Source organism: Oncorhynchus tshawytscha, linkage group LG21 (assembly GCF_018296145.1).
Source record: "Oncorhynchus tshawytscha isolate Ot180627B linkage group LG21, Otsh_v2.0, whole genome shotgun sequence".
NCBI lineage: Eukaryota > Metazoa > Chordata > Actinopteri > Salmoniformes > Salmonidae > Oncorhynchus > Oncorhynchus tshawytscha.
In genome coordinates, this window is record NC_056449.1 from 4167531 (window position 1) to 4194869 (window position 27339).

The 27339-nt window shown below is 42.7% G+C and overlaps 1 protein-coding gene across 3 annotated transcripts in view; it reads left to right on the top strand.

Annotated features, from left to right (window-relative positions):
- Positions 1-27339, top strand: part of LOC112220734 (5-hydroxytryptamine receptor 4) — a 135030-nt gene that overhangs the window by 61164 nt on the left and 46527 nt on the right. For all 3 annotated transcript variants that reach the window (XM_042302892.1, XM_042302893.1, XM_024382593.2), the window contains exons 5-6: positions 11541-11694; positions 21896-22470. In XM_042302892.1, coding sequence (XP_042158826.1) covers positions 11541-11694; positions 21896-22470 — 729 coding nt within the window. The remainder of the gene's footprint in view (positions 1-11540; positions 11695-21895; positions 22471-27339) is intronic.

The window sequence follows — 27339 nt, forward strand, 5'->3', positions numbered from 1 at the left end:
TGACACTCTGCATTCGGCCAGGTAGCGTTCTCCTGGTATCCGCCAAACCCAGATTAGTCCGTCGGACTGCCAGATGGTGAAGCATTTCCACTGTTCCGGAGTCCAATGGCGGCGAGGTTTACACCACTCCAGCCGATGCTTGGCATTGTGCATGGTGATCATAGACTTGTGTGCGGCTGCTCGGCCATGGAAGCCCATTTCATGAAGTTCCCAATGAAAAGTTTGTGTGCTGATGTTGCTTCCAGAGGCAGTTTAGAACTCAGCAATGAGTGTTGCAACCGAGGACAGATGATTTGTATGCGCTACACGCTTCAGCACTCGATGGTCCCGTTCTGTGAGCTTGTGTGGCCTACCACTTTGCGGCTGAGCCAATGTTGCTCCTAGACATTTCCACTTCACAATAACAGCACTTACAGTTGACCGGGGCAGGTCTAGCAGGGCACAAATTTGACAAACTGACTTGTTGGAAAGGGGGCATTCTATGACGGTGCCACTTTGAAAGTCACTGAGCTCTTCAGTAAGGCCATTTTACTGTCAATTTTTGTCTATGCAGATTGCACGGCTGTGTGGACAATTTTATACATCTGTCAGCAACTGGTGTGGCTGAAATAGCCGGATCCGCTAATTTGAAGGGGTGTCCACATGCTTTTGTATATATAGTGTATGTACACCCCCCTATATGCTCCAGTTTCCCTGTTCTTCAGCTCTCCCACCGTACAAGTGTGTTCTTGACCTTGTCTCACTGCAGAGGAGGAAATTGTTGTTTCATTCAATTATATGGATAGAGAGCAAAGCTTGTGCAGAGTGTGTAAACAGCACTATTAGCCATTCATAGTAACTGGCTGGCTTGCGGTGTTGAGAGACACAATGTGCCGGCCATAAATTATTTACATTTAATTTCCTCTAAAGTTACGACCCACTTTATTTATCATCCTAATTTACCACATTAAAACGATTCACGAGTCTGAGGATGAAAGCAAATGGGAAATGAAGGGAACATGCTTTTAAAGAATTACAGGAAAAATATGCATTAACATGAGTTCTAAAAAGCTGCTGGGGAAATCAAGGGTTTACATTATATGGCGGATAAAATGTCAGTGTGGTTGCAGGATGGGCTCTTGCATTAAGTGACAAGGAAAGACATATAGACACAGCTACTCAAAAGACTTACCATACACAACAATAAGATCCGCATTTCTACAGTATTGCATAGTAGCTAGTTCATTCAAAATGCTTTCTATGTTCAAGCCCAGCATAAGCATATTAATTCATTTAGGACAGCTGAGGTCTGGGTGCAGAGATAGATAGGCTTGCGTCACACCATCTGCAGTTATTATTTTGGAAGCAACGTTACAATAGTAATCCCAGGAAACAAACATTGGTTCTGTGAAAGTTCCCAGAACATTCAGGAAATGTTCTAATAACACAAAAACTGTCCAGTTGTGCAGATGATTATACAATGTTTGTATAAAAAATTCACCTGACGTTTCAAGAACGTTCCCACATTTTGTCTGTTCTTTAAAGGTTCCCAGAATGTTTCATTAGGTTGTGGAAACAGTCTGGCGGGAATATTGTGGGTAGGGTGACCACATTTAAAGTACCCAAATGCGGGAAAACAGGATGATTTTGCGGGACATTCACGGGGCTGTATAGCCTACAGAGTACCACCCCCCCATACATTATTTAATGACGTCCTAATTTCTGAACGTTTTGTTGTGACTTTACTTTCATTCATCTGATGACTGTTATTTATTTAATCAACTAGCTTTATGTTTAATTATTACCCGATTAAATTAATCATGTAACAATTAACTCATTCGGATTTGGGGCACCATGGAAGAGGTTGTTTAAAGAGTTACCATCTCCCGAATTAAACTCTATAAGGTATATATCTATTTAATCAATAAACAGTAATCTAATTAATAATTACCTCTTATCATATCATCATTCTGAACACACGTAAACTCATGCATCTGCAAAAAACCCAGCCTTGCTCATGATTCAGCACTACACCAATTGGTGTCATTATTTATTTACTAGCAAACTAAAATGAGAAAACAGGATAACATACACACTTAATACATGAGAGGAAAGTCCCTAGCAGACTGGCAATATGACGGCTTAATACACAGCGATGAAGAGTGGGAAAAAGAGAGTCAGAGAAAAAGGGACACTAGGTGCATAAGGTACATTCTATAACTATTCTCCCATTAATCATATACTTTGCACATGAACCGCTGACCGTTTAGGAAGGAGGTGGTTTGGCCTTTCAGCGGCACACTTGTAAGGGTCCGGACCCGTCTCTTCTACTGTTGTTCACTCTGGAAGACAGTCAGCCGTATCGACGATTCCCATTGGTGATGATTGTCGGAGAATAGGGTGATTTGAGACTCGTAGTAGGATGGGATGGTTTGAAGCGTAGTAGGATGGTCCATCTTAGATTCGCTTCCCTCGATATCTGACTTAGGACAGCTAATCAGCCATACGAGTGATCGTCTGGGAAGTGAGCTTCTAGCCCACACATTATGCAGGGTTCAGGATTCAGTCTGAAATATGTACATGAGCTGCAGCTCACCGTCTCTCTGATCTAAAAGAAGGTGAGTTTATTTCTTTACCTCGTGTTAAGGTTCAAAGTTCCAACCATTTCAAACATGTAGCTAACACCTCATGTTTCCTGGTCAGATGTTAACTTCGTTGGAAATGCTTTTTATGCACTCTCGTCAAAAGGGGATCATTACGTCAGTCTGACACCCTCTCTGACCACATTCGGGGCGTGGCTACTTACTATGAACAGTTAATAGGAAATAGATAATTTTATCCCTCTTAACATCACATTCATATCTTAACAAATCTACTTTCATAATTTGTCATATTATATGCACAACGTGTTGGATGGAAACTAAACAGATAAAGGGGATACAATTTCCAAGTTACAGTATTTTAGTCCATGCATTTTTAATGACATCACAAAATGAAAACCCATATGACATACATTTTTTTCTATAGTTCCTCACTGACCATTCCCCACATTGTTATGTTAGAAATATTGTTCCAGTATCCACTTTTAACCGTGTTAGAGTTTCAAATGGAAAACTATCTGTGAAACAAAGGCATTCCTTTGTTGACACTAAAGGGTGAGAAAGAGCCCACCCTTCTCCTGTAATTTACAACATGGTGTGAACTGTCAAACCGGCCCAGTCCCCTCCTTCCCCTTTCAGTGGGTGAGAGAAGGTCTGGTTATTGTCAATCATTGTCAAGCTGATCTCACCCATTGTGATCCTCACAGGACAGTCATGACAGTTTGTATCGACAGATGTAGCCTATTAAATATCATTACAGAATATCCTTAAAATGCATCCTCCAATTGCAACGTCTGCCTATGCCCACTCATATGTGACCGGTTTCTGGAAACTAGGCGTATGTCGCTGGTCTCTACTTCACAGGAGAGCCATTTAAACTTTTTTCTTCATCAAAATGTGTTTGTTTTTTCTTCCAGAAATGCCTTCTTGAACATGTGAAAGTTCATGTGCCAGAATAATAAACGTGTATACCATCTGTAAATACAAATACAATTGTTAAATTACGAGCCTAGTTGGTTTAGCCACAGAAAAAAAACAGCAACCTTCCCGCTAGCCATGATTGGCTGAGATAATGAGTAAGCTGGACATGCTGAGAGATGAGGATTGATCTGCCAATCTGTTTAGTTGAGCCGGACAGTTTGTGTTAGTAATCCTGTCTAATGCAGCTTTTTAAAAATCAAATCAAACTTTATTTGTCACATGCGGCGAATACGACAGGTGTAGACCTAACCGTGAAATGCTTACTTACAAGCCCTTAACCAACAATCCAGTTCGAGAAAGAGTTTTAACCAAATAAACGAAAGTAAAAAATAATAAAAAGTAACACAATAAAATAACACTAATGAGGCTATATACAGCAGGTACCGGTACGGAGTCAATGCACAAGTTAGTTGAGGTTATTTGAACATGTAGGTAGGGGTAAATTGACGATGCATAGATAATAAATAGCAGCAGTATAAAAACAAATGGGGGGTCAATGTAATAGTCCAGTGATTAATTGTTCAGCAGTCTTATGGGTGGGGGTAGAAGCTGTTAAGGAGCCTTTTGGTCCTAGACTTGGCGCTCCAGTACCGCTTGCCGTGTGGTAGCAGAGAGAACAGTCTATGACTTGGGTGACTGGAGAATTTGACAATTTTATTGACTTTCCTCTGACACCGCCTGGTATATAGCTCCTGGATGGCAGGAAGCTTGGCCCCAGTGATGTACTGGAGCGCCAAGTGATATACTGGACAACACACTACCCTCTGTAGCGCCTTACGGTCAGATGCCGAGCAGTGGCCACACCAGGCAGTGATGCGATCAGTGATGCTCTCAATGGTGCAGCTGTAGAACTTCTGGATGATCTGGGGACCCATGCCAAATCTATTCAGTCTCCCGAAGGGGAAAATGTGTTGTCGTACCATGCTCACGACTGTATTGGTGTGTTTGGACCATGATAGTTCGTTTGTGATGTGGACACCAAGGAACTTGAAACTCTCAACCCGCTCCACTACAGCCATGTCGATGTTAATGGGGGCCTGTTCGGCCCGCACTTTCCTGTAGTCCACAATCAGCTCCTTTGTCTTGCTCACGTGGAGGGAGAGGTTGTTGTCCTGGCACCACTCTGCCAGGTCTCTGACCTCCTCCCTATAGGCTGTCTCATCGTTGTCGGTGATCAGGCCTACCACTGTTTAGTCGTAGTTTGTTGTTGTTGGTGTTAGCAGTACCATCTCCATCAACATTAGCTGAATATTCCAGGAATGTTCTTTTAGAACAACTTCTATTGCTCCAACATTTTATTGCTGAAGTATGTTTAGGGGACGTTATTGGAACCATCATGTCATAATGTCACACTATAACTTTATGAGACCATGGTAGAAATATTTCCTGCTTGTTGTTATGGGTGTTTTGAATAACATATCCATCAACATTAGCAGAACGTTGATGTAATATTTCCCTCAGAACCACTTCTATTGCTCCCTAATTTTGTTGCGGCAATATGTTCTACGAACATTACTGGTATATTATTGTTATTACATTACCTGGAAACCTAATGAGAACAGTTCTGTGGTGGTTATTACAGATGCTGTGCACAACATTTCGGTGAACATTAGGAGAATATTCCAAGGATATTTAATAAAATAAAATGTAAAAAAAAAGGTATTTTGTTATCAAAAACATTTGTTTTTGGGATGGTTAATCCTAATATTATATAAAGCCTAACTAACTTAATGGACATCTTAGGTAATGTTCTGGTAATGTTTCCGGTTTCTGGAATGGTTCTTACTGGGGTCAAAAGGTCAGACAGTAGGACAGAGAGAGAGAGTATTTTGCATGAAAAGGGCCTTTTCTTCTGAGTGTGTCTTTCTCTTTCTCTCTCTCTCGCTCTCCACTTCTCCCCAGAGAAGAGATGGCTTTTAAGTTTAACCCACTGAGAGCTCTTCAATTAATGTTAAAGGCAGATGGAATTTTGCTGGCCATATTCTAGAGATGTTTTATTGAGAGCACACACCATTCCATAGAGACGAGTGTATAAAAGGAAACGTGTTTAAGGTAAATGGTGGAATTCATCATTTGAGAATGAATGTTGTGACGTGGGACGATTCCATTTATTCATCATTTCATCCCTCAGTGAAGTGAAGTAAGCTCTCCTGTATATTGCACAACTCTAGTGTGTGGATTATTTCTTGTGTGCGTCAAGCTGCAAGCACCAGGGGAAGTTCCAGTAAGCCAGGACTGCTACCAGCCAGTTTAGACAATCATGAGTCTTGCCAGAACAGAGAAACAGACTCATTTCGGCCATTTCACAAATCTTTATGAGTAAGAAAAATGCAACAGAAATGGCAGTTCTTCGGGCGTCACTTAGTTATCGCATAAAACAATATTAGCTATGTCTTTTCCTTTACAAGGGTTCAAAACGCGTCTCTCTCTCTCTCCTCTCATATTTCCAATCTGCCCGTCAAGCCTCAAATGTTCAAATTCTATTCTTCAATTAAACTGATTTATAAAGCATAGTGTGTTTACATGCGCTGTAGCCGAGAGTAATTTTGTTGTTTTCCAATTGGCCTGGTGATCCTAACTGACCTAAAACAGGGACTTTTTACTTGGATTAAATGTCAGGAATTGTGAAAAACTGAGTTTAAATGTATTTGGTTAATGTGTATGTAAACTTCCGACTTCAACTGTATATGTCAGATCAGCACAATAGAAAGGCCACATGAGCAATTATGTTTTACTAAGAGTGGTACTTTTTAAAAAGGGCAAGAGAGCGCAGTGACCCTGAACGGACAATCTGTTTCTCGTTCATAGAAGAGGGTTTAAATAAAATGTTCATAGCTAGCGCTTTGGTCTCTGCTCGTACAGCACAGATGTTTCCTTTTCATTTGCCTCCAGGTTCATTTCTCCACAACATTTACTAAACATGAATATAAAGGCAACATGTAAAGTGTTGGTCCCATGTTTCATGAGCTGAAATAAAAGATCCCAGAAATGTTCCATACGTTTACACCTCTGTTAGTGAGCATTTAACCTTTGCCAAGATAATCTATCTACCTGACAGGTGTGACATATCAAGAAGCTTATTAAACAACAACATTACACATGTGCACCTTGTGCTGGGAACAATAAAAGGCCATTCTAAATGTGCAGTTACAGTATGTCACACAACACAATGCCACAGATGTCTCAAGTTTTGAGGGAGCGTGAAATTGGCATGCTGACTGCAGGAATGTCCACCAAAGCTGTTGACAGATAATTTAATGTTGATTTCTCTACCATAAGCCTCCTCGAACGTCATTTTAGAGAATTTGCCAGTACTTCCAACCGGCCTCACAACCACAGACCATGTCTATGGTTTCATGTGGGCGAGCGGTTTGCTGATGTCAACGTTGTGAACAAGGTGGCGGTGGGGTTATGGTATGACCAGGCATAAGCTACGGACAATGAACACAATTGAATTTTATCAATGGCAATTTGAATGCACAAAAACATAGTGACGAGATCCTGAGGCCCATTGTGAGACCCATTTTTTTTAAAGGTGTCTGTATCTGTATTCCCAGTCATGTGAAATCCATAGATTGGGGCCAAATGAATTGATTTAAATTGACAGATTTCCTCATATGAACTGTAACTCAGTAAACTCTTTGAAGTGTTGTGTTTATATTTTTGTTCAGTATACATTTGTGTGGTGCCAGCAGAGCTTGGAACTTAGTTTTACACATCTTTCTATAGTGCCCTTTTCCATCCAAGCTTAAGACATGAAGGAGCATTTTAAATGAATGATGGATCATTCAAACATTGACAACAGGCATTTAGGATGAAGGGGAGAAGTGAAGCATGTTTTGCTCCCTAATTTCACATGCAGATTGGTCACACTTTTCATTTCTCCGTCATTAAACGCAGCCATCCGAAGAGTGAGGATTTTTTATTTCATTTTTTACTGTTCATTCCTGTCTCTCAAATTAAACTCCAACCTTGACTACTTACTGCAGCAAACTTGATCACATGGATCACATGTAATTCAAGTTTAAGTGCCTGTTTTGTTGGTCCCATCTGTTTTCCATTGAGGCTCTGTTATATGTCCTATAAGTAGCTATTGGTTGCCAAAGTGAGCTCAAGAAGCCAGGTGAACAGATGTAGAAGGCTGGCCTGCTGTCAACAGTCCACACTGCTGCTGTGCCTCTGGCCCTCTGACACACAGGCCGGGTTTTGGCTAGGTGAGACGAAAAGCAGCACAGTGCACACATACAGCCATGCTCCATCTAGCCTAGACTCACAAACATTTTATTAATACAGTCATGCTGTTTCAGAGCCATATTGTACTCATTACTCAAGAGACACAGGCAGGCACATAAAAAGCATCCTAGTACAACACTGAGGTAAGATGCTGCATAGAACTCTGGGTAAACATTCTTTCAGATGTGTCAGATTTGTGCATCGGACCGACCAATCAGGTGGTCTGCTCATGTATTTATGTTGTGAACAGTTGGCTCCAGTTCAGTTCACCTGCAATGAAATATGAAATGACCTCACTAACACCCCTCTGAGTCATGAAAACAACCTCAGGGTGACAGAGTCAAATCAACAATGAGAGTGAGTAAATATAGTGGTGCCTTGAAGATGGGCTGCAGTGGGCAATGCTGTGGTACAGTGAGACAGAGAGACCTGTGTATTGTGATCACTTACAGTAGGCCCCAGTTTTGCCAGGACAAAATCAGGGTGTTGTGAACACATGCCAGGAATATCTCACCAAGCCGAGGGGTGAGCGACTACAGCAATGGTGTTTGGCCAGAGCACGATGAGAGAGAGAGAGAGAGAGAGAGAGAGAGAGAGAGAGAGACTGAATACTGCCCAGGGATGGAAGAACTGATTGACTGTGGGGAGCCTGTGGCCTCTGGAATATTCGTTCCAAAACACTTGAGTGTGCTGTCTCTGACCAACTCTCTTGCTATCTCTCTCAGAACAATCTTCTTGACCCTAACGATTCAGGCTTAAAGACGGGTCACTCAACCGAGACAGCTCTTCTCTGTATCACGGATGCTCTCCGCACTGCCAAAGCTGACTCTCTGTCCTCTGTTCTTATCCTCCCTAGATCTAACCGGGCTCCCGAGTGGCACCGCGGTCTTAGGCATTGCATCTCAGTGCTAGATGCCTCACTACAGACCCTGGTTCAAACCTGGGCTGTATCACAATCCGGCCGTGATTGGGAGTCCCATAGGACGACGCACAATTGGCCCAGCGTCGTGAGGGGAGGGTTTGGCTGGGGTTGGCCGTCATTTAAAAAAAGTAATTTGTTCTTAAGTGACTTGTCTAGTTAAATAAAGGTTCAACAAAAATACAAATTTGCTGCCTTCGACACTGTGAACCATCAGATCCTCCTCTCCACCCTCTCAGCGCTGGGTGTCTCAGACTCTCCACACTCTTGGATTGCATCCTACCTGGCAGGCCGTTCCTACCAGAAGACATAGGAGCGGCCTGCCATTCAAACTTTCCCTCCAATTCGTTGTGAATGCTGTATCCTATTTTATATCCAGCACACAAGAGCAAATTGCTTATTTCCTCATATATATATATATATATACACACACACACACACACACACACACACACACACAGTTGAAGTCGGAAGTTTACATACACCTTAGCCAAATACATTTAAACTCAGTTTTTCACAATTCCTGACATTTAATCCTCGTAAAAATTCCCTGTCTTAGGTCAGACACTGCCTCCTCTCAAGGGAATGACCGCACCAGGTCGTAACGGTATTGTTTGTTGTTATTCTTAAAATTCTAATCTTGTGTGCAGCCTATGTTCCATTACGTTGTCATGTTTCCAACTACCAATCAGCAACTATGCCTTAAATCCGTCTGTTTGGCAAATGACATGAGTGGCAAGGAGTGGAACGCTAGCTAAAGAGACTGGTACCCAGACTAGCTAGTCAGAGAAGGAGAGGTTTACCACTCTAGAGCCTACATCAAAGTCTACGGGACAAGCAGCTCATCCATAGGCCTACCAACTGGGCGGCCATCCACGTGACCCGGTTGGGGATTCATGTGATGTTTGAGCTAATCCCCATCCAGTGGGGAAAATATTACACAGTGAAATTGTGCCAACATATGCAAGGAATGATCAATCTCTGTGCTTTTTATTTAGTGGAATAGGAATTCATTAAACTGTTATATGTCAACGATCAGTTAAAAATCAATCATAAAGCAATCACATCTGAGAGCTTTGACATGTGGTCATGTTGTAACCTGAAGTCCATTAAAGAGCTAAAGGAAGTCCAAATTTGAGGTCTCTGAGACATCAGGTAGGGTTACCCTCTCAATCTCTACAGACAGAGGGTTCAGCCAGGCCAAGTAGCAATTTGTGGCTGAAGACATTTCAGGGATTTTAGAAACCAATTTCTTGTTGCAAATAATTTCATGATCATAGCACTTTCCCTCTAATAGCACTTTCCCAGCAGAGAGGTAGAGAGCTTTGATGTCTAAAATGTCAGAGATAAAGCAAAACTCTCAGGTACAGTATGCTTTTAACATGATAAAAAGACTTTAGATAGCATCATCAAACCTTTTGAGATCATAAATATACCTTTTATCTGTCTTTATCACAAGGATAATGCATTTTTCCACAAAGTATAATTTTACATGAAAGATACACTTGTTGAACAGCATTTCGTCTAATGAAAGAAAAGCTTGAGCTGAATGTAAATCATACAGTATATAAAGTGCATTCGGAAAGTATTCAGACCCCTTCCCTTTTCCAACAGCATCCTTGAGATGTTTCTACAACTTGATTGGAGTTCACCTGTGGTAAATAGAATTGATTGGACATGATTTGGAAAGGCACACACCTGTCTATAATAAGGTCCCGCAGTTGACAGTGTATGTCAGAGCAAAAAACCAAACCACAAGGTCGAAGGAATTGTCTGTAGAACTCCAAGACAGGATTGTGTCAAGGCACAGCTCTGGGGAAGGGTACCAAAACATTTCTGTAGCATTGAAGGTCCCCAAGAACACAGTGGCGTCCATCATTCTTAAATGAAAAAAGTTTGGAACCACCATGACTCTTCCTAGAGCTGGCTGCCCGGCCAAACTGAGCAATCGGAGGAGAATTGCCTTGGTCAGGGAGGTGATCAAGAACCCGATGGTCACTCTGACAGAGCTCCAGAGTTCCTCTGTGAAGATAGGAGAACCTACCAGAAGGACAACCATCTCTGCAGCACTTCACCAATCAGGCCTTTATGGTAGAGTGGCCAGACAGAAGCCACTACTCAGTAAAAGGCAGAACAGCCCGCTTGCAGTTTGCCAAAGGGCGCGTAAAGACTCTCAGACCATGAGAAACAAGAGTCTCTGGTCTGATGGAACCAAGATTGAACTCTGGCCTGAATGCCAAGCGTCAGGTCTGGAGGAAACCCGACACTATACCTACGGTGAAGTGTGGTGGTGGCATCATCATGCTGTGGGGATGTTTTTCAATGGCAAGGACTAAGAGACTAGTCAGGATTGAGGGAAAGATGAACGGTTTAAAATACAGAGACATCCTTGATGAAAACCTGCTCCAGAGCCCTCAGGACCTCAGACTGGGGTGAAGATTCACCTTTCAACAGTACAATGACCCTAAGCACACAGACAAAGACAACGCAGGAGTGGCTTCCGGACAATTCTCTGATTGTCCTTGATTGGCCCAGTCAGAGCCCGGACTTGAACCCAATCTAACATCTCTGGAGAGACCTGAAAATAAAGGGTTTGAATAATTATGTAAATGTGATATTTCAGTTTTTTTTAATACATTTTCTAAAATTGCCTTGTCATTATGGGGTATTGTGTGTAGACTGAGAAAAAAAACAATTTAATCAATTGTAGAATAAGGCTGTAACGTAACAAAAAGCGGAAAAAGTCAAGGGTTCTGAATACTTTATGAATGCACTGTAGTTCCCTCTACCCCATATGTCTTATAATAGTGTTCCCTCTCATTCTCTAGGTACTATGCCATCTGCTGCCAGCCACTGGTCTACAGGAATAAGATGACACCACTGAGAGTGGCTCTTATGTTAGGAGGATGCTGGGTAATCCCCACCTTTATATCCTTCCTACCCATAATGCTAGGATGGAACAGTATCGGAATAGACCATTTGGTGAGTAATAACTAATTTGTCTGTGTCAATGTGCATATACACTGCAGATATTTGATAAACCATTCAGTGGAACACGATCAAATTGAACTTTATCTGAAACCACATTATGTGCTACCTACACGTATATCGTAACTAATTCCATAGGATGTCAATGAGACAAAGAAACACCTCCACACAACCAAAAGGGTTTTAGTGTATATCTGGTCAACGTGCTGTAGGATATGTGTAAGCTGTTTCACCTTTTCAGACTTGGTTTAGTCTGTGTCTAGGATAGGATACTGAGTACATAATAAGCATGTCGTCCAATCTGAACGCATATCTCGTCCAATCTCCCGCTACTGCTCATAATAAAACGATGGCTGTAAGTGAAAGCTCAGTGAAAGGCATCGGCTGAATGATACTGTGTGATAGTAATGCTAAAATGAAACATGAAGGGAGTCTGGATTGAAATGTCAGACCCAATTCTACTATATACCAACCCAAAACAAATGAACCGGGGGGAAAGACTGATGTAATGAAGAGCATGGGTAGAGAGTCGGTAACTTATTATAGTCATGAATAGTCATGAGCACTATGCTTATGTTTCTTTGGAAGAACTTTAGATTTGTTTAAACGGAGGACATGTACAATGGCAAGAAAAAGTATGTGAACCCTTTGGCATTACCTGGATTTCTGCATAAATTGGTCATCAAATTTGATCGGATCTTGATCTAAGTCCCAACAATATACTTAGATCAATATTATCATTTAAACATTCACAGTGTAGGTTGGAAAAAGTATGTGAACCCCTAGGCTAATGACTTCTCCAAGAGCTAATTGGAGTCAGGAGCCAGCTAACCTGGTGACCAATCAATGAGACGAGATTGGAGATGTTAGTTAGAGCTGCCGTGCCCTATAAAAAACACTCACAAAATTTGAGATTGCTTTTCACAAGAAGCATTGCCTGATGTGAACCATGCCCTGAACAAAAGAGATCTCAGAAGACCTAAGATTAAGAATTGTTGACTTGCATAAAGCTGGAAAGGGTTACAAAACTATCTCTAAATGTCTTGATGTTCATTAGTCCAAAGTAAGACAAATTGTCTATAAATGGAGAAAGTTCAGAACTGTTGCTACTCTCCCTAGGAGTGGCCGTCCTGCAAAGATGACTGCAAGAGCACAGCGCAGAATGCTGAATGAGGTTAAGAAGAATCATAGTGTCAGCTAAAGACTTACAGAAATCTCTGGAACATGCTAACATCTCTGTTGACGAGTCTACGATACGTAAAACACTAAACAAGAATGGTGTTCATGGGAGGACACCACGGAAGAAGCCACTGCTACCCCAAAAAAGTTTGCAAAAGTGCACCTGGATGTTCCACAGCGCTACTGGCAAAATGTTCTGTGGACAGCTGAAACTACAGTTGAGTTGTTTGGAAGGAACACACAACACTATGTGTGGAGAAAAAAAGACACAGCACACCAACATCAAAACCTCATCCCAACTGTAAAGTATGGTGTAGGGAGCATCATGGTTTGGGGCTGCTTTGCTGCCTCAGAACCTGGAGGGCTTGCTATCATCGACGGAAAAATGAACTCCCAAGTTTATCAAGACATTTTGCAGGAGAATATAGGCTTTCTGTCTGCCAATTGAAGCTCAACAGAGGTTGGGTGATGCAACAGGACAATGACCCAAAACACAGAAGTAAATCAAAAACAGAATGGCTTCAACAGAAGAAAATATGCCTTCTGGAGTGGCTCAGTCAGAGTCCTGACCTCAACCCGATTGAGATGCTGTGGCATGACCTCAAGAGAGTAGTTCACACCAGACATCCCAGGGATATTGCTGAACTGAAACAGTTTGATAAAGAGAAATGGTCCAAAATTCCTCCTGACCATTGTGCAGGTCTGATCTGCAACTACAGAACATGTTTGGTTGAGGTTATTGCTGCCAAAGGAGGGTCAACCAGTTATTAAATGCAAGGGTTCACATACTTTCCCCACCCTGCACTGTAAATGTTTACACGGTGTGTTCAATAAAGACATATACCGATAATAGTTTGTGTGTTATTAGTTTAAGCAAACTGTGTTTGTCTATTGTTGTGACCTAGATGAAGATCAGATACGATTTTATGACGAAATGATGCAGAAATCCATGTATTTTCAAAGGGTTCACAAACTATTTCTTGCCACTGTATCTTTCAGTCTAATAATACTTTTCAGGCATGAACTCTGATTTAAGGCCAGGCTCCACAGGCTAATAGGGATTATTTTCTTTCTTTACTCTCATCAGACTGAAACTTTACCCGTTGAAAGTATACATGCAAGATATTATTGTATTACAAGTTTTATTTATTTAAAAATGTAAATATGCAAATGAGTCAAGCCACCCTTAAATATGCGCCAATTTGCATATTATGAGAATCTGTTTTTCAACACATTGCTTCAAGGCAGACTGTTTTTTTTTGTTGGTTTTATTGTGATAAGACACTCAATGGTCAGACTTTTACAGATCAGTTTATCAAAATATTGTAATTTCATGGAATTATTTAAAAAACACTTCACATGTATGATGGATGAATATTTTGGAAATATTTACACATAAAATGACACTTAAAATCAAAATGAGACAAGATATATAAAAAAGCCTCTGTAAAAGTCTGCCTATAAGACCTAAGAACCTGTGTGTCGAATAATGGGAATGTGCGTCCTTTGAAGACAGAGGAAAATGAATTGGCACACCGGGAACATGTCATTTTGAGCAAATCAAATCAAAGTTTATTTGTCACATGCGCCGAGTACAACCTTACAGTGAAATGCTTACTTACAGGCTCTAACCAACAGTGCAAAAAATGTATTAGGTGAACAACAGGTAAGTAAAGAAAAAAAACAACAGTAAAAAGACAGTGACAAATAACAGTAGGAAGGCTATATCCAGTAGGAAGGCTATATCCAGTAGGAAGGCTATATCCAGTAGGAAGGCTATATCCAGTAGGAAGGCTATATACAGTAGGAAGGCTATATACAGGCACCGGTTAGTCGGACTGATTGAGGTAGTATGTAAATGTAGATATGGTTAAAGTGACTATGCATATATGATAAACAGAAAGTAGCAGTAGCCTAAAAGATGGGTTGGCGGGTGGTGGGTGGCGGGTGTCGGGACACAATGCAGACAGCCCGGTTAGCCAATGTGTGGAGGCACTGGTTGGTCAGGCCAATTGAGGTAGTATGTACATGAATGTATAGTTAAAGTGACTATGCACAAACAGAGAGTAGCAGCAGCGTAAAAGAGGGGTTGGGGGTGCAAATAGTCCGGGTAGCCATTTGATTACTTGAACAGGAGTCTTATGGCTTGGGGTTAAAAAACTGTTGAGAAGCCTTTTTGTCCAAGACTTGGCACTCCGGTACCGCTTGCCATGCGGTAGTAGAGAGAACAGTCTATAACTGGGGTGGCTGGGGTCTTTGACAATTTGTAGGGCCTTCCTCTGACACCGCCTGGTATAGAGGTCCTGGAGGTCCTAGAGGTTCTGGATGGCAGGCAGCTTAGCCCCAGTGATGTACTGGGCCGTACACACTACCCTATGTAGTGCCTTGCAGTCAGAGGCCCAGCAGTTACCATACCAGGCAGTGTTGCAGCTGTAGAACCTTTTGAGGATCTGAGGACCCATGCCAAATCTTTTTAGTTTCCTGAAGGGGTGGAATAGGCTTTGTCGTGCACTCTTCATGACCGATTGCCTATAAAGTTACGTTAATGCAATTAAAATGTACTTTCCATAAACATGACCATTTACGTCACATTAATTAAACTCTTATTCATATATCACTTCTAAACTGACAAATAAACATCAAACATACCTTTTGCAAATACATTAGCACGTTTAATACATTTGTTTCAAGCAATAGAGAATATGCTTTGAATACTGGCCTGTTGAGAAAATATGCATTTTGGGGCAAATTCTCATATCACTTTACTCAATTTGTCACATACAATGACTTTGTATGGCTGTTAAAATGTGCAGAACATTAATCAGCTATGCCTGCCCCATATGTAAGGCCCTCTTTGAGTCGTTGCTGTTGACGCTTTACTTTCTTGACTATGTCATGGGACCTGCGCCTACGCTTGACACGCTCTGTTGAAGCAGCATCAGCTCTCACAACTCCTCTCTGATTGCTCCAGTGTCACCAAAGTGCTGACAAGCCACAATTTCTTCATCACACTTGGTATAGCAGTGGCTCCCTGCCATATTGGCTGCTCCGTCAATGCGGTTTTTGTCCAACACAGTTTTGGAGTATCGCGACCATACTACAAAGTTCAGCCATTCATTTGCATTCTGGATTCCTCCATGCTACATTCTTTTGAGGACGTTATCGTTTAACATCCTATGATATACAGGTACCATTTTCTGTGCAACCTCTCTTTTAAAAAATGTATGGCCTCCAAGGTTTTTGTGACAGGGTGGAGCTTCACCATTTTCTATGGCTTGCTGGTACCAGCACCAATACACACACCTATCCTGTAGTTGGACATGAATCCTCTCTTGTGCCAAGTGCCATCGAAGAATGCCTGGATGTCTATGATGGCATCCTCATCCTCCTTCAGCAATTCTGCTTTGTCTGGGTCTATATCTGTGTATATTGCTCTTCTAATTATCTTTGTAGCGCTCTCCATTGACTGTAGCTCTCTCTGAATCTCTGCAACTAAAATGGGTTGGAAAGCACTTATCTCAAAATTGTGTTTACTAATCATCTTATTTGGTCCTTTGTTGAGTATGTGTACAGTACCAATCAAAAGTTTAGACACACCTACTCATTGATGTTGTCTTCAGGCCTGGCTCGCAGTAGGTGTTCCAATTCATCAAAAAGGCGTTCGATGGAGTTGAGTTTAGATCTCTGTGCAGACAACTCAAGTTATTCTACACCGATCTCGACAAACCATTTCTGAATGGACCTTGTTTTGTGCACGGGTCATTGTCATGCTGAAACAGGAAAGGGCCTTCCCCAAGCTGGTGCCACAAAGTTGGAAGCACAGAGTTGTCTAGAATGTCATTGTATGCTGTAGCGTTAAGATTTCCCTTCACTGGAACTATATGGGGCCTAGCCCGAACCATACACTGCCCCAGACCATTATTCCTCATCCACCAAACTTTACAGTTGCCACTGTTAATTGAGGCAGGTAGCATTCTCCTGGCATCCGCCAAACCCAGGTATGTCCGTCGGACTGCCAGATGGTGAAGCGTGATTCATCACTCCAGAGAACACATTTCCACTGCTCCAGAGTCCAATGGCGTTGAGCTTTACACCTCTCCAGCCGACACTTTGCATTGCGCATCAGGTGATCTTAGGCTTGTGTGCGGCTACTCGGCCATGGAAACCCATTTCATGAAGCTCTCAACGAACAGTTCTTGTGCAGATGTTGCTTTTAGAGGCAGTTTGGAACTCGGTAGTGAGTGTTGCATCCAAGGGCAGACCATTTTTACAAGGTATGCAGTTCAGCACTCGGTGGTCCGTTCTGTGAGCTTCTGTGGCCTACCACTTTATGAATGAATAACGATAACTTGGCCATATAGATATGTACGTATAGGTAGATATGTACGTATAAATAGGAATAATATGTAATAAACAGTAACAGCAGCGTATGTGATGAGTGAAAAAGTTGGTGCAAAAAGCGTCAATGCAGATAGTCTGTGTAGCTATTTTGTTAACGATATAGCACTCTTATGGCTTGGGGGTAGAAGCTGTTCAGGATCCTGTGGGTTCCAGACTTGGCACATTGGTACCGCTTGCCGTGCATGATGCAATAATTTCCATGGTAATGTAGAATGTTCATTCAGATTAGAGGTCGACCGATTAATCGGAATGGCCGATTAATTAGGGATGATTTCAAGTTTTCATAACAATCGGAAATTGGTATTTTTGGACACCGATTTGTCCGATTTTTTATTTTTAAATTTGATTTTTTACACCTTTATTTAACTAGGCATGTCAGTTAAGGACACATTCTTATTTTCAATGACGGCCTAGGAACAGTAGGTTAACTGCCTTGTTCAGGGGCAGAACGACAGATTTTTACCTTGTCAGCTCCGGGATTCAATCTTGCAACCATACAGTTAACTAGTCCAACGCGCTAACCACCTGCCTCTCATTGCACTCCATGAGGAACCTGCCAGTTACGCGAATGCAGTAGAAGCCAAGGTAAGTTGCTAGCTAGCATTAAACTTAACTTATAAAAAACAATCAATCAATCATAATCACTAGTTAACTACACATGATTGATGATATTACTAGTTTATCTAGCGTGTCCTGCGTTGCATATAATCGATGCAACGCAGGGGGATGATTTAACCAAAGCGCATTTGCAAAAAAAGCACAATCGTTGCACGATTGTACCTAACCATAAACACCAATGACTTTCTTAAAATCAATACACAGAAGTACATATTTTTAAACCTGCATATTTAGCTAAAAGAAATCCAGGTTAGCAGGCAATATTAACCAGGTGAAATTGTGTCACTTCTCTAGCGTTCATTGCATGCAGATTCAGGGAATATGCAACAGTTTGGGCAGCCTGGCTCATTGCGAACTAATTTGCCAGAATGTTACATAATTATGACATAACATTGAAGGTTGTACAATGTAACAGGAATATTTAGACTTATGGATGCCACCCGTTAGATAAAATACCGAACGGTTCCGTATTTCACTGAAATAAACGTTTTGTTTTCGAAATGATAGTTTCCGGATTCGACCATATTAATGACCAAAGGCTCATATTTCTGTGTTATTATGTTTTAATTAAGTCTATGATTTGATATTTTATAGAGCAGTCTGACTGAGCGATGGTAGGCACCAGCAGACTCGTAAGCATTCATTCAAACAGCACTTTCGTGCGTTTTGCCAGCAGCTCTTCGCAATGCTTCAAGCATTGAGCTGTTTATGACTTCAAGCCTATCAACTTCCGAGATTAGGCTGGTGTAACCGATGTGAAATGGCTAGCTAGTTAGCGGGGTGCGCGCTAATAGCGTTTCAAACGTCACTCGCTCTGAGACTTCGAGTAGTTGTTCCCCTGCTCTGCATGGGTAACGCTGCTTCGAGGGTGGCTGTTGTCATTGTGTTCCTGGTTCGAGCCCAGGTAGGGGCGAGGAGAGGGACGGAAGCTATACTGTTACACTGGAAATACTAAAGTGCCTATAAGAACATCCAATAGTCAAAGGTTAATGAAATACAAATGGTATAGAGATAAATAGTCCTATAATTCCTATAATAACTACAACCTAAAACTTCTTACCTGGGAATATTGAAGACTCATGTTAAAAGGAACCACCAGCTTTCATATGTTCTCATGTTCTGAGCAAGGAACTTAAACGCTAGTTCTTACATGGCACATATTGCACTTTTACTTTCTTCTCCAACACTTGGTTTTTGCAATATTTAAACCAAATTGAACATGTTTCATTATTTATTGGAGGTTAAATGGATTTTTATTGATGTATTTGATGTATAAGTTAAAATAAGTGTTCATTCAGTATTGTTGTAATTGTCATTATTACAAATAAATGAGAAAAAAAATTGTCCGATTAATCGGTATCGGCTTTTTTGGGTCCTCTAATAATCGGTATCGGTACCAGCGTTGAAAAATCATAATCGGTCGACCTCTAGTGTAGGCAGGATACTTGAAAATACAGTTAGAGAGTAATATAAATATCCTGTGAGTAATATTAGCCAAAACATTTACTCTTCAGAGAGTTTCCCATTTGGACCGTCAGGTGTGGCACGTTGTTTCCAGTTGATCCTGGGCATTCTGAAGACATTCTCCAACACACTGTTGATGATAGACAAGAAATCGGAGTGTTTAGTTACGTATGCGCCATCTTCTGCTGCATCGTCAGTCTGATGTTCTACCTCCTCCGTTCTCAGAATAAGATGGTCCCATTCTGGACAGCCGAGACATTCACTGTCTGTTGTTACAGTACAGTACAGTACAGTAGGTATCTCCCTCAACTGCCACATCAGTCACCGTGCATTCTGGGAAGAGCCTGTGTTTCCGGAACATTTGTTCGCTCCTGTCCCTCTATATAGCTCTTTTCTCTCGGTCAGCCCGCAAATGGAACAATTCAGCCTCAGTATACTCCGGCTCAAACCAAAAAATTGTGCCAAGAAAGTCATTACAAGGACTATTGCGGTCAAGGGAGGCCAGAGCAGTGTGTTTGGGAGGTATTTATGATGGACTTTGACGTTGTATGGGGTTACTATCGGTAAGGCGGGAGTAGAATCAGCTTATTACCTACATCTAATTAATCAAACAATGGACCTAAAAACTGTCTGTGGTACTGACAAATGACTAGGCAAGTGTTATGAAGGGCCAAGAAGTATTTTTAGGTGAACTTGCCTTTTAAGTGACTTTGAACAGCTTATGGTAGTAGGTGCCAGGAACACTGGTTTGAGTGTGTCAAGAACTGCAACAGTGCAGTTTTTTTTAACGCTCAACAGTTTTCTGTGTGTATCAACAATGGTCCACCACCCAAAGGACATCCAAAGAACTTGACACAACTGTGGGAAGCATTAGCGTCAAGATGGGCCAGCTTCCCTGTGAAACGCTTTCGGCACCTTGTGGAGTCCATGCCCCGATGAATTGAGGCAGTTCTGAGGGCAAAAGGGGATGAAACACAATATTAGGAATGTGTTCCTAATGTTTTGTACACTGAGTGTATATAGGTCTACACATTGCAAGTGACCACAACCATATACCTAGAAATGAATCAGTAGGTCAAGCAGAAACACATCTCCAGGCTCAGTCGTTAGTATCTCTGCCAAAGCTTCATCCAACGAGAGGGCCCAGTCGATATACTAATGCATGTATAAACAAATAAACAACAAGCTGTGAAAGAAGTTGAGGACATGAGGCAAATGGACAGATCTTCTGACGGGTTCCCTCGGAGAAGCTAATTTGTGGTTTGATATCAAATGTATATATATATATATTTTTTGCTTTTATATATTCGGGGGAGCCTAATTCACAGTGGTGCCCTGAGTACCAACATTTAGGGAGAGGCGAGATCTATTTCTGAAAAGGAAGCCCACTTTAAATCTTATCTTTTTAACTAGCTCAAACGTATGTTTTTTAAACATGAGATCTTTGTCAATCCAACTGCCCAGATATTTATAGTTAGGAACCCGATTTGATGGGAGAACCACCCAATGAATAAATATGTAGTCCATTTGAAACGTTTTTTGCAAGAATTAGAGAACAACATGTATTTACTCTTGCCCACATTAAGTACAAGTTTTAAACCAACCAGGGCTTTCTGTAAGGCAACAAGTTCAGATTGCAGGTCTTACATAGCCTGGTCAACAGTTGGGGCAATGATATACATAACAGTAGCATCTGCATACAGATGAATATGACAAGTTTTAACAGATAGACCAATATTATTTATTCAATAGTCTCCTGAGCCAGGACTAGCTAATACGTTACCTACTGGGCACAGGCGTCAATTCAACATCTATTCCACGTTGATTCAATGTAATGTCTTTGAAATGATGTGGTAACAACGTTGATTCAACAAGTGTGTGCCCAGTGGGTAGGACGCTAGCCCAGTCGAAGCTGCCTCTCCAATGCAGATGGAGTTCCTGTTGATTAAAAATAAAAAGATGCGTTGCGTATATCTATCGATCATAGTGTCATTTATTTTCTCCTGACTGAGCTCAAAACGCTTTTGATTCGTAGGCAGTAGGCACAGATGTGATGTGAAAGTGGCCTGACGTTCTGGCAGGGTGCCGATAGAAGACAGTGATGAAGGATCAGTTCAGAGAACCTCTTCTTTCCCAGTCTGGACCTAGTCAGTCAGCTCAGGAAATAGCATTAATTGGAGATTGGTTTGTGCACTGTTCATCATTGCACTCCAACTTAAGTTTCATTGTTTAGAAAAATCAACTTAATCATCAGTAGCCTACAGGACTCCACTGTAAATGGTGGACTACCCTGACAAGCTCATCCTCTCACCATGGAAATAATGAATTGCCACAATTTGCCATCGAACGGTATTGTCCTCATCCATATCAACTTGTCATATCATAGACCTGTTCTCAGAATTATAACTGTACTGTGTTTGTGAAACTAAAGTTCATTGAACTGACACATTAACTATGTATGTATGTGTTTTTCTTCTGTGTGCGTGTGTGTGTGTGATATGTGTGGTGTTACCACGTCCCAACCCCTTGGTAGATAGAGGAACGGAAGTTCAGCGGTGATGCAGCCAACTCGACGGCGTGTGTCTTCATGGTCAACAAGCCCTACGCTCTGACGTGTTCCGTGGTGGCCTTCTACATCCCTCTGGTTCTGATGGTACTGGCCTACCAGCGTATCTATGTGACTGCACGGGCGCACGCACGACAAATCGGCGTGCTGCAGCGGGCAGGGGGCGCTGCCGCCTCGGCAGACAGCGCCGACCACCAGCGCAACCACCGCATGCGTACGGAGACGAAGGCAGCCAAGACTCTGTGCATCATCATGGGCTGTTTCTGCCTGTGCTGGGCCCCCTTCTTCATCACAAACGTGGTGGACCCGTTCATAAGCTATACAGTGCCCGACCAGCTGTGGGCAGCGTTCCTGTGGCTGGGCTACATTAACTCCATGCTCAATCCCATTCTCTATGCCTTCTTGAACAAGTCCTTCCGCCGTGCCTTCCTCATCATCCTCTGCTGTGGGAGAAAGCGTTACAGCGTCAGGCGGCCATCCATACTAGGGCCAGGGCCCCCCTGCTCGGCCACACAGATCAACGGCTCCACGCATGTGCTCAAGTAAGTGCCCTCCTTACCTACGTACCTGAGAGCCACTCTCTAACTCTCTACAGCCCACAGATACTCTTCAGATGATGTTTGCCTCAGCTTGAGATTTTGTTATTAATATGTTGTTTCCAATGGTAAGGAATGGGGTCTTAGGCAGGTGGATGAACTGTAGCTTACATGACCACCATGCACCTGCCATAACATTCCCACCATGTTCCAGGACCTGAGTGACATATGACTTTATTACTTTACACAGATTACCATCTACTGTACAATAGACTGTTTGCTTTCCCGTTAGACTTGGTGAGTTGGAGACTTACAGTCAGTCTCTGTCAAGTTGTTTTAGTAGTACATTTATCTCCTGTGTTATTACATTTCAGTCATTCATCCACCCAACTGTCTAACTTTAGAATTCTCAGACTATAATGGGAAACAACTATAGCTCCATCCAAACTAAGCATATTCTATTTATCCCCTTGGCTTCTTCTAGTGATTTGGCCTGATGCATGTTGCAATACATGGCTATAATGCAGAGGGTCACTACTAAACCATTGCATGACAGGATGTTCTCTTTTTTTATTACTTCATTTACCCTATGACCAGCAGTCCCCACTCAGTCCCAGCTAGCCCATATCTCAGACAAGCAGCTAGTTCTTCTGAAGATACAGTCAAGTTGGCTACATTCCACCTCTCCATTGAAGCACTCTCTCTTAAGGGAATCTCTATCTTCTTGTGTTGCTGGAGTAGAATGATTGGGAGAGTCAAGAAAATAAGGAGTCATGATTAATGTGTATAATATTACTACCAATGAATCACTGATGCCCAGCTCTCCTAGATCACTACTCCTAGATCACTAAATGATGGCCATAAACATAGCCATAGCCATTGTTGGTTAAGGGCTTGTAAGTAACCATTTCAGGGTAAGGTCTGCACCTGTTGTATTCTGCGCATGTGACAAATAAAATTTGGTTTGATCATTTAGTCCTTAACCGCTTTTCCCAGACAGAAATCTTACAAAACAAGAGACTCTAATTACACGATGTACTAATTCAGACGTTATTGCAGGAAAACTAATGTTCCCTACTTTTCACATTTTATTTTGTTGCCACAGTTAGATGAATGGTATTACTATAGCTGAGCGATTGTATTAAATCAACAGGAAAAGGATGGAGTAGGTATGTTAACCGGCATAATGAAGACAAACTGCTTCCTTAATATTTCTACAAACTCATAAAGCAAAGCAAATCAGGAATAACAATTATGTTTAATAGATGGGGGATTAATTGTTTGAATTATTCAAATTAGTGTGAACTAGTTAGCATGGCATGGTTTGCATTAACTCTGTGCTTTATGCATGGTTTGTTAGTGACATTTAGATGTGTTTCCTTTTGGAGAATGGAGAGTACAGGAGATACAGTTATAGAGTTCAAAAACACATACGTCCGTGTCATCATCTTGCAGCAACTTCCATCGCTCAGGCGAATGGACCTCTGATGTTGGTCAGTTAAGAATTCAATCGTTTTCTTTTGTGCTGTTGTAAAAATACAGTTTACACTGGGATCTAGACCTAACACAAATACCAAGTCATTCTTCGACAGGAAGGTTGCATGTTTGAAAAACATTCACTCCTGACAACCCTTTTGTTTGCCATAGCAATACCACTAGAATCAAGTTGTTAAGAAACAGAGCAAAGTACTGGGCCCTGTGACACCAACTATTTGAACTGGCAAAAGGGCGGAACATTAACAACAAAGAAAACATCAATCTGTGACATGTATTAACCCCTTACACTCGTGGGAAATGACTTATATGATAGGGATGAATTGAAACGTTTCTTATAGAAGAAATCTGAAATACACATGCATAAACATTGTAGCAATTGAAAGGAAACAGTTTGGATGGGGGAAAATGACTCGTCCAAAGATGAGGACACAACAGTTCCTGACACAAGACTGAATCCAAAATTACACTATTGATTTTATGTGCATTTTACATTGACTGTACTTTTCAGGGCTGCCGGAAAACGTGTGGCGAGGCGGCATTTGCCACAGCACTTTTCAACCAGGTGTGGCAGCGCCAAACCACTTTTGATTTAGCTTAGGGACGGATCGAAATGTACAGAATGGTTACCTCGTGGAAAAATGGGGGGGGGAGGGTCATGCTTTTTCAATTTCAGTCAAAGGGAGGGTTTAGTATTTTTTAAATCTAGTCCAGGGGAGGGTCATGTAATTTGTAACTGATGAAATGTTAATATGTCTCAACAAGGGCTTTGTGTTGGAGCCTATTTAAGAAATAAGAGGTTTAGGCCTACCTGTTTGACAGACAAAATTAGGCTATAGGCTGCTATATCCATAGATTTGTCGGTCAATTCCTCTACCCACCATGCACGCTTTAAATAGGCTCTCTGTGAAGGGCTGTTAAGTTAAAACCAAGACTCACCTTTTTATTAAAGACAATTGCAAAAAACAGGTCTTGTTAGCTTAAGATTTTGAACAAAATAAAATGTGTCCGATTGTATCAAGTGATCTATAACAGTGCTTTGGTCAGTGATGCTTTGGTAGAAACAAGCTGTAAAATCCCCTGGAAAGACATGACTCAGATGCATATGGGAATATCATTGTTTCGTTTCTTTGACATTCTATAGCCTAGCAGACAAAAAAAATGAAGTAATCTAATTCTATCACTATCAATTGATTAAGCTTAAAACCCAGACGGGGTTTAAGCTAGGGTAACATATGGAATTGATCATACCATGAATCATTTAGCTATTTGATTTGGAATTTTAGGACCCCTTTAGCTATAAAAAAAAATATATATATATATATATATATATATATATATATATACACACACACACACAAATGATTTGATCTAATATTGAATTTGTCCTTTACTACTATAGCCCATAGAAACACATTCATAATTGGGAAAAAAGACAGTCCAAAAATGTATGATAAGGAATAAGGTTTTGAAGTGTCTGTCCTATATCTAAGAGATATAAGAAAGCTCATAAAATATTTTAGATTTTTTTTTTGGACTATTTAACCCCATATTTTTGTAGGCACAAAACTACTGTACCTGTATACTTCCATTCATTTGTATGGGTTACCTTCAGACGAGTCCCGTGTAACTTGTGGGAGTCGTAGAGCAAATCTCCATTGTGTTCGTGAGAGTCTCTGTAAGGGTTTTCCTGGGGTGAAGTAGAGGCGGACCAAAATGCAGCGTGGTTGTTATTCATTGTACTTTAATAAAGAAACTGTACACGAATAAACTAACAAAACAACAAACGTGCGAAAACCTAAAACAGTCCTATCTGGTGCAAAACACAGAGACAGGAACAATCACCCACAAACACACAGTGAAACCCAGGCTACCTAAGTATGATTCTCAATCAGAGACAACTAATGACACCTGCCTCTGATTGAGAACCATACTAGGCCGAAACATAGAAATACCTCAAAACATAGAAAAACGAACATAGACTGCCCACCCAACTCACGACCTGACCATACTAAATAAATACAAAACAAAGGAAATAAAGGTCAGAACGTGACAGTACCCCCCCCAAAGGTGCGGAGTCCGGCCGCAAAACCTTAACCTATAGGGGAGGGTCTGGGTGGGCGTCTGTCCGCGGTGGCGGCTCTGGCGCGGGACGCGGACCCCACTTCACCATTGTCTTAGTCCGCCTCATTGTCCGCCTCCGTGGCTTCCTAACCATGGCAACTCTTCTCAATGGACAGAGGGGCGGCAGCTCGGGACAGAGGGGCAGGGGCTCTTGGCTGAGGGGCAGGGGCTCTGGGCTGAGGGGGGCACTGGCGGCCCCTGGCTGACTGGCGGCACTGGCGGCCCCTGGCTGACTGGCGGCACTGGCGGCCCCTGGCTGACTGGCGGCACCTGGCTGACTGGCGGCACCTGGCTGACTGGCGGCCCCTGGCTGACTGGCGGCCCCTGGCGGCCCCTGGCTGACTGGCGGCCCCTGGCTGACTGGCGGCCCCTGGCGGCCCCTGGCTGACTGGCGGCACTGGCGGCCCCTGGCTGACTGGCGGCCCCTGGCAGACGGGAGGCTCAGGCGGCGCTGGGCAGACGGGAAGCTCCGGCAACGCTGGGCAGACGGGAAGGCTCTGGCAGCACTGGACTGAGTAGCTCTGGCGCCTCTGGACTGAGGGGCGGGAGCTCTGGTAGCGCCGAACAGGCGGGAGACTCCGGCTGCGCTGGAGAGGAGGAAGGCTCCGGCAGCGCTGGACAGGCGGGAGCCTCTGTAAGGATGAGCCGGAGAGACAGCCTGGTGCGGGGGGCTGCCATCGGAGGGCTGGTGCGTGGAGGTGGTGACGGATAGACCGGACCGTGCAGGCACACTGGAGCTCTTGAGCACTGAGCCTGCCCAACCTTACCCGGTTGAATGGTCCTGGTCGCCCTGCCAGTGAGGCGAGGTGGAATAGCCCGCACTAGGCTATGCAGGCGAACCGGGGACACCATGCGCAAGGCTGGTGCCATGTAAGCCGGCCCAAGGAGACGCACTGGAGACCAGATGCGTAGAGCCGGCTTCATGGCACTTGGCTCGATGCCCACTCTAGCCCGGCCGATACGCGGAGCTGGAATGTATCGCACCGGGCTATGCACCCGCACTGGGGACACCGTGCGCTTCACAGCATAACACGGTGCCTGCCCGGTCTCTCCAGCCCCCCGGTAAGCACAGGAAGTTGGCGCAGGTCTCTTACCTGGCTTCACCACACTTCCTGTGAGTCCCCCCCCCCAAGAAAGTTTTGGAGCTGACTCTCGGGCTTCCATCCACGCCGCCTCCTCATACCAGCGCCTCTTCGCTTTCGCCGCCTCCAGTTCTTTGGGGCGGCGATATTCTCCAGGCTGAGCCCAGGGTCCTTC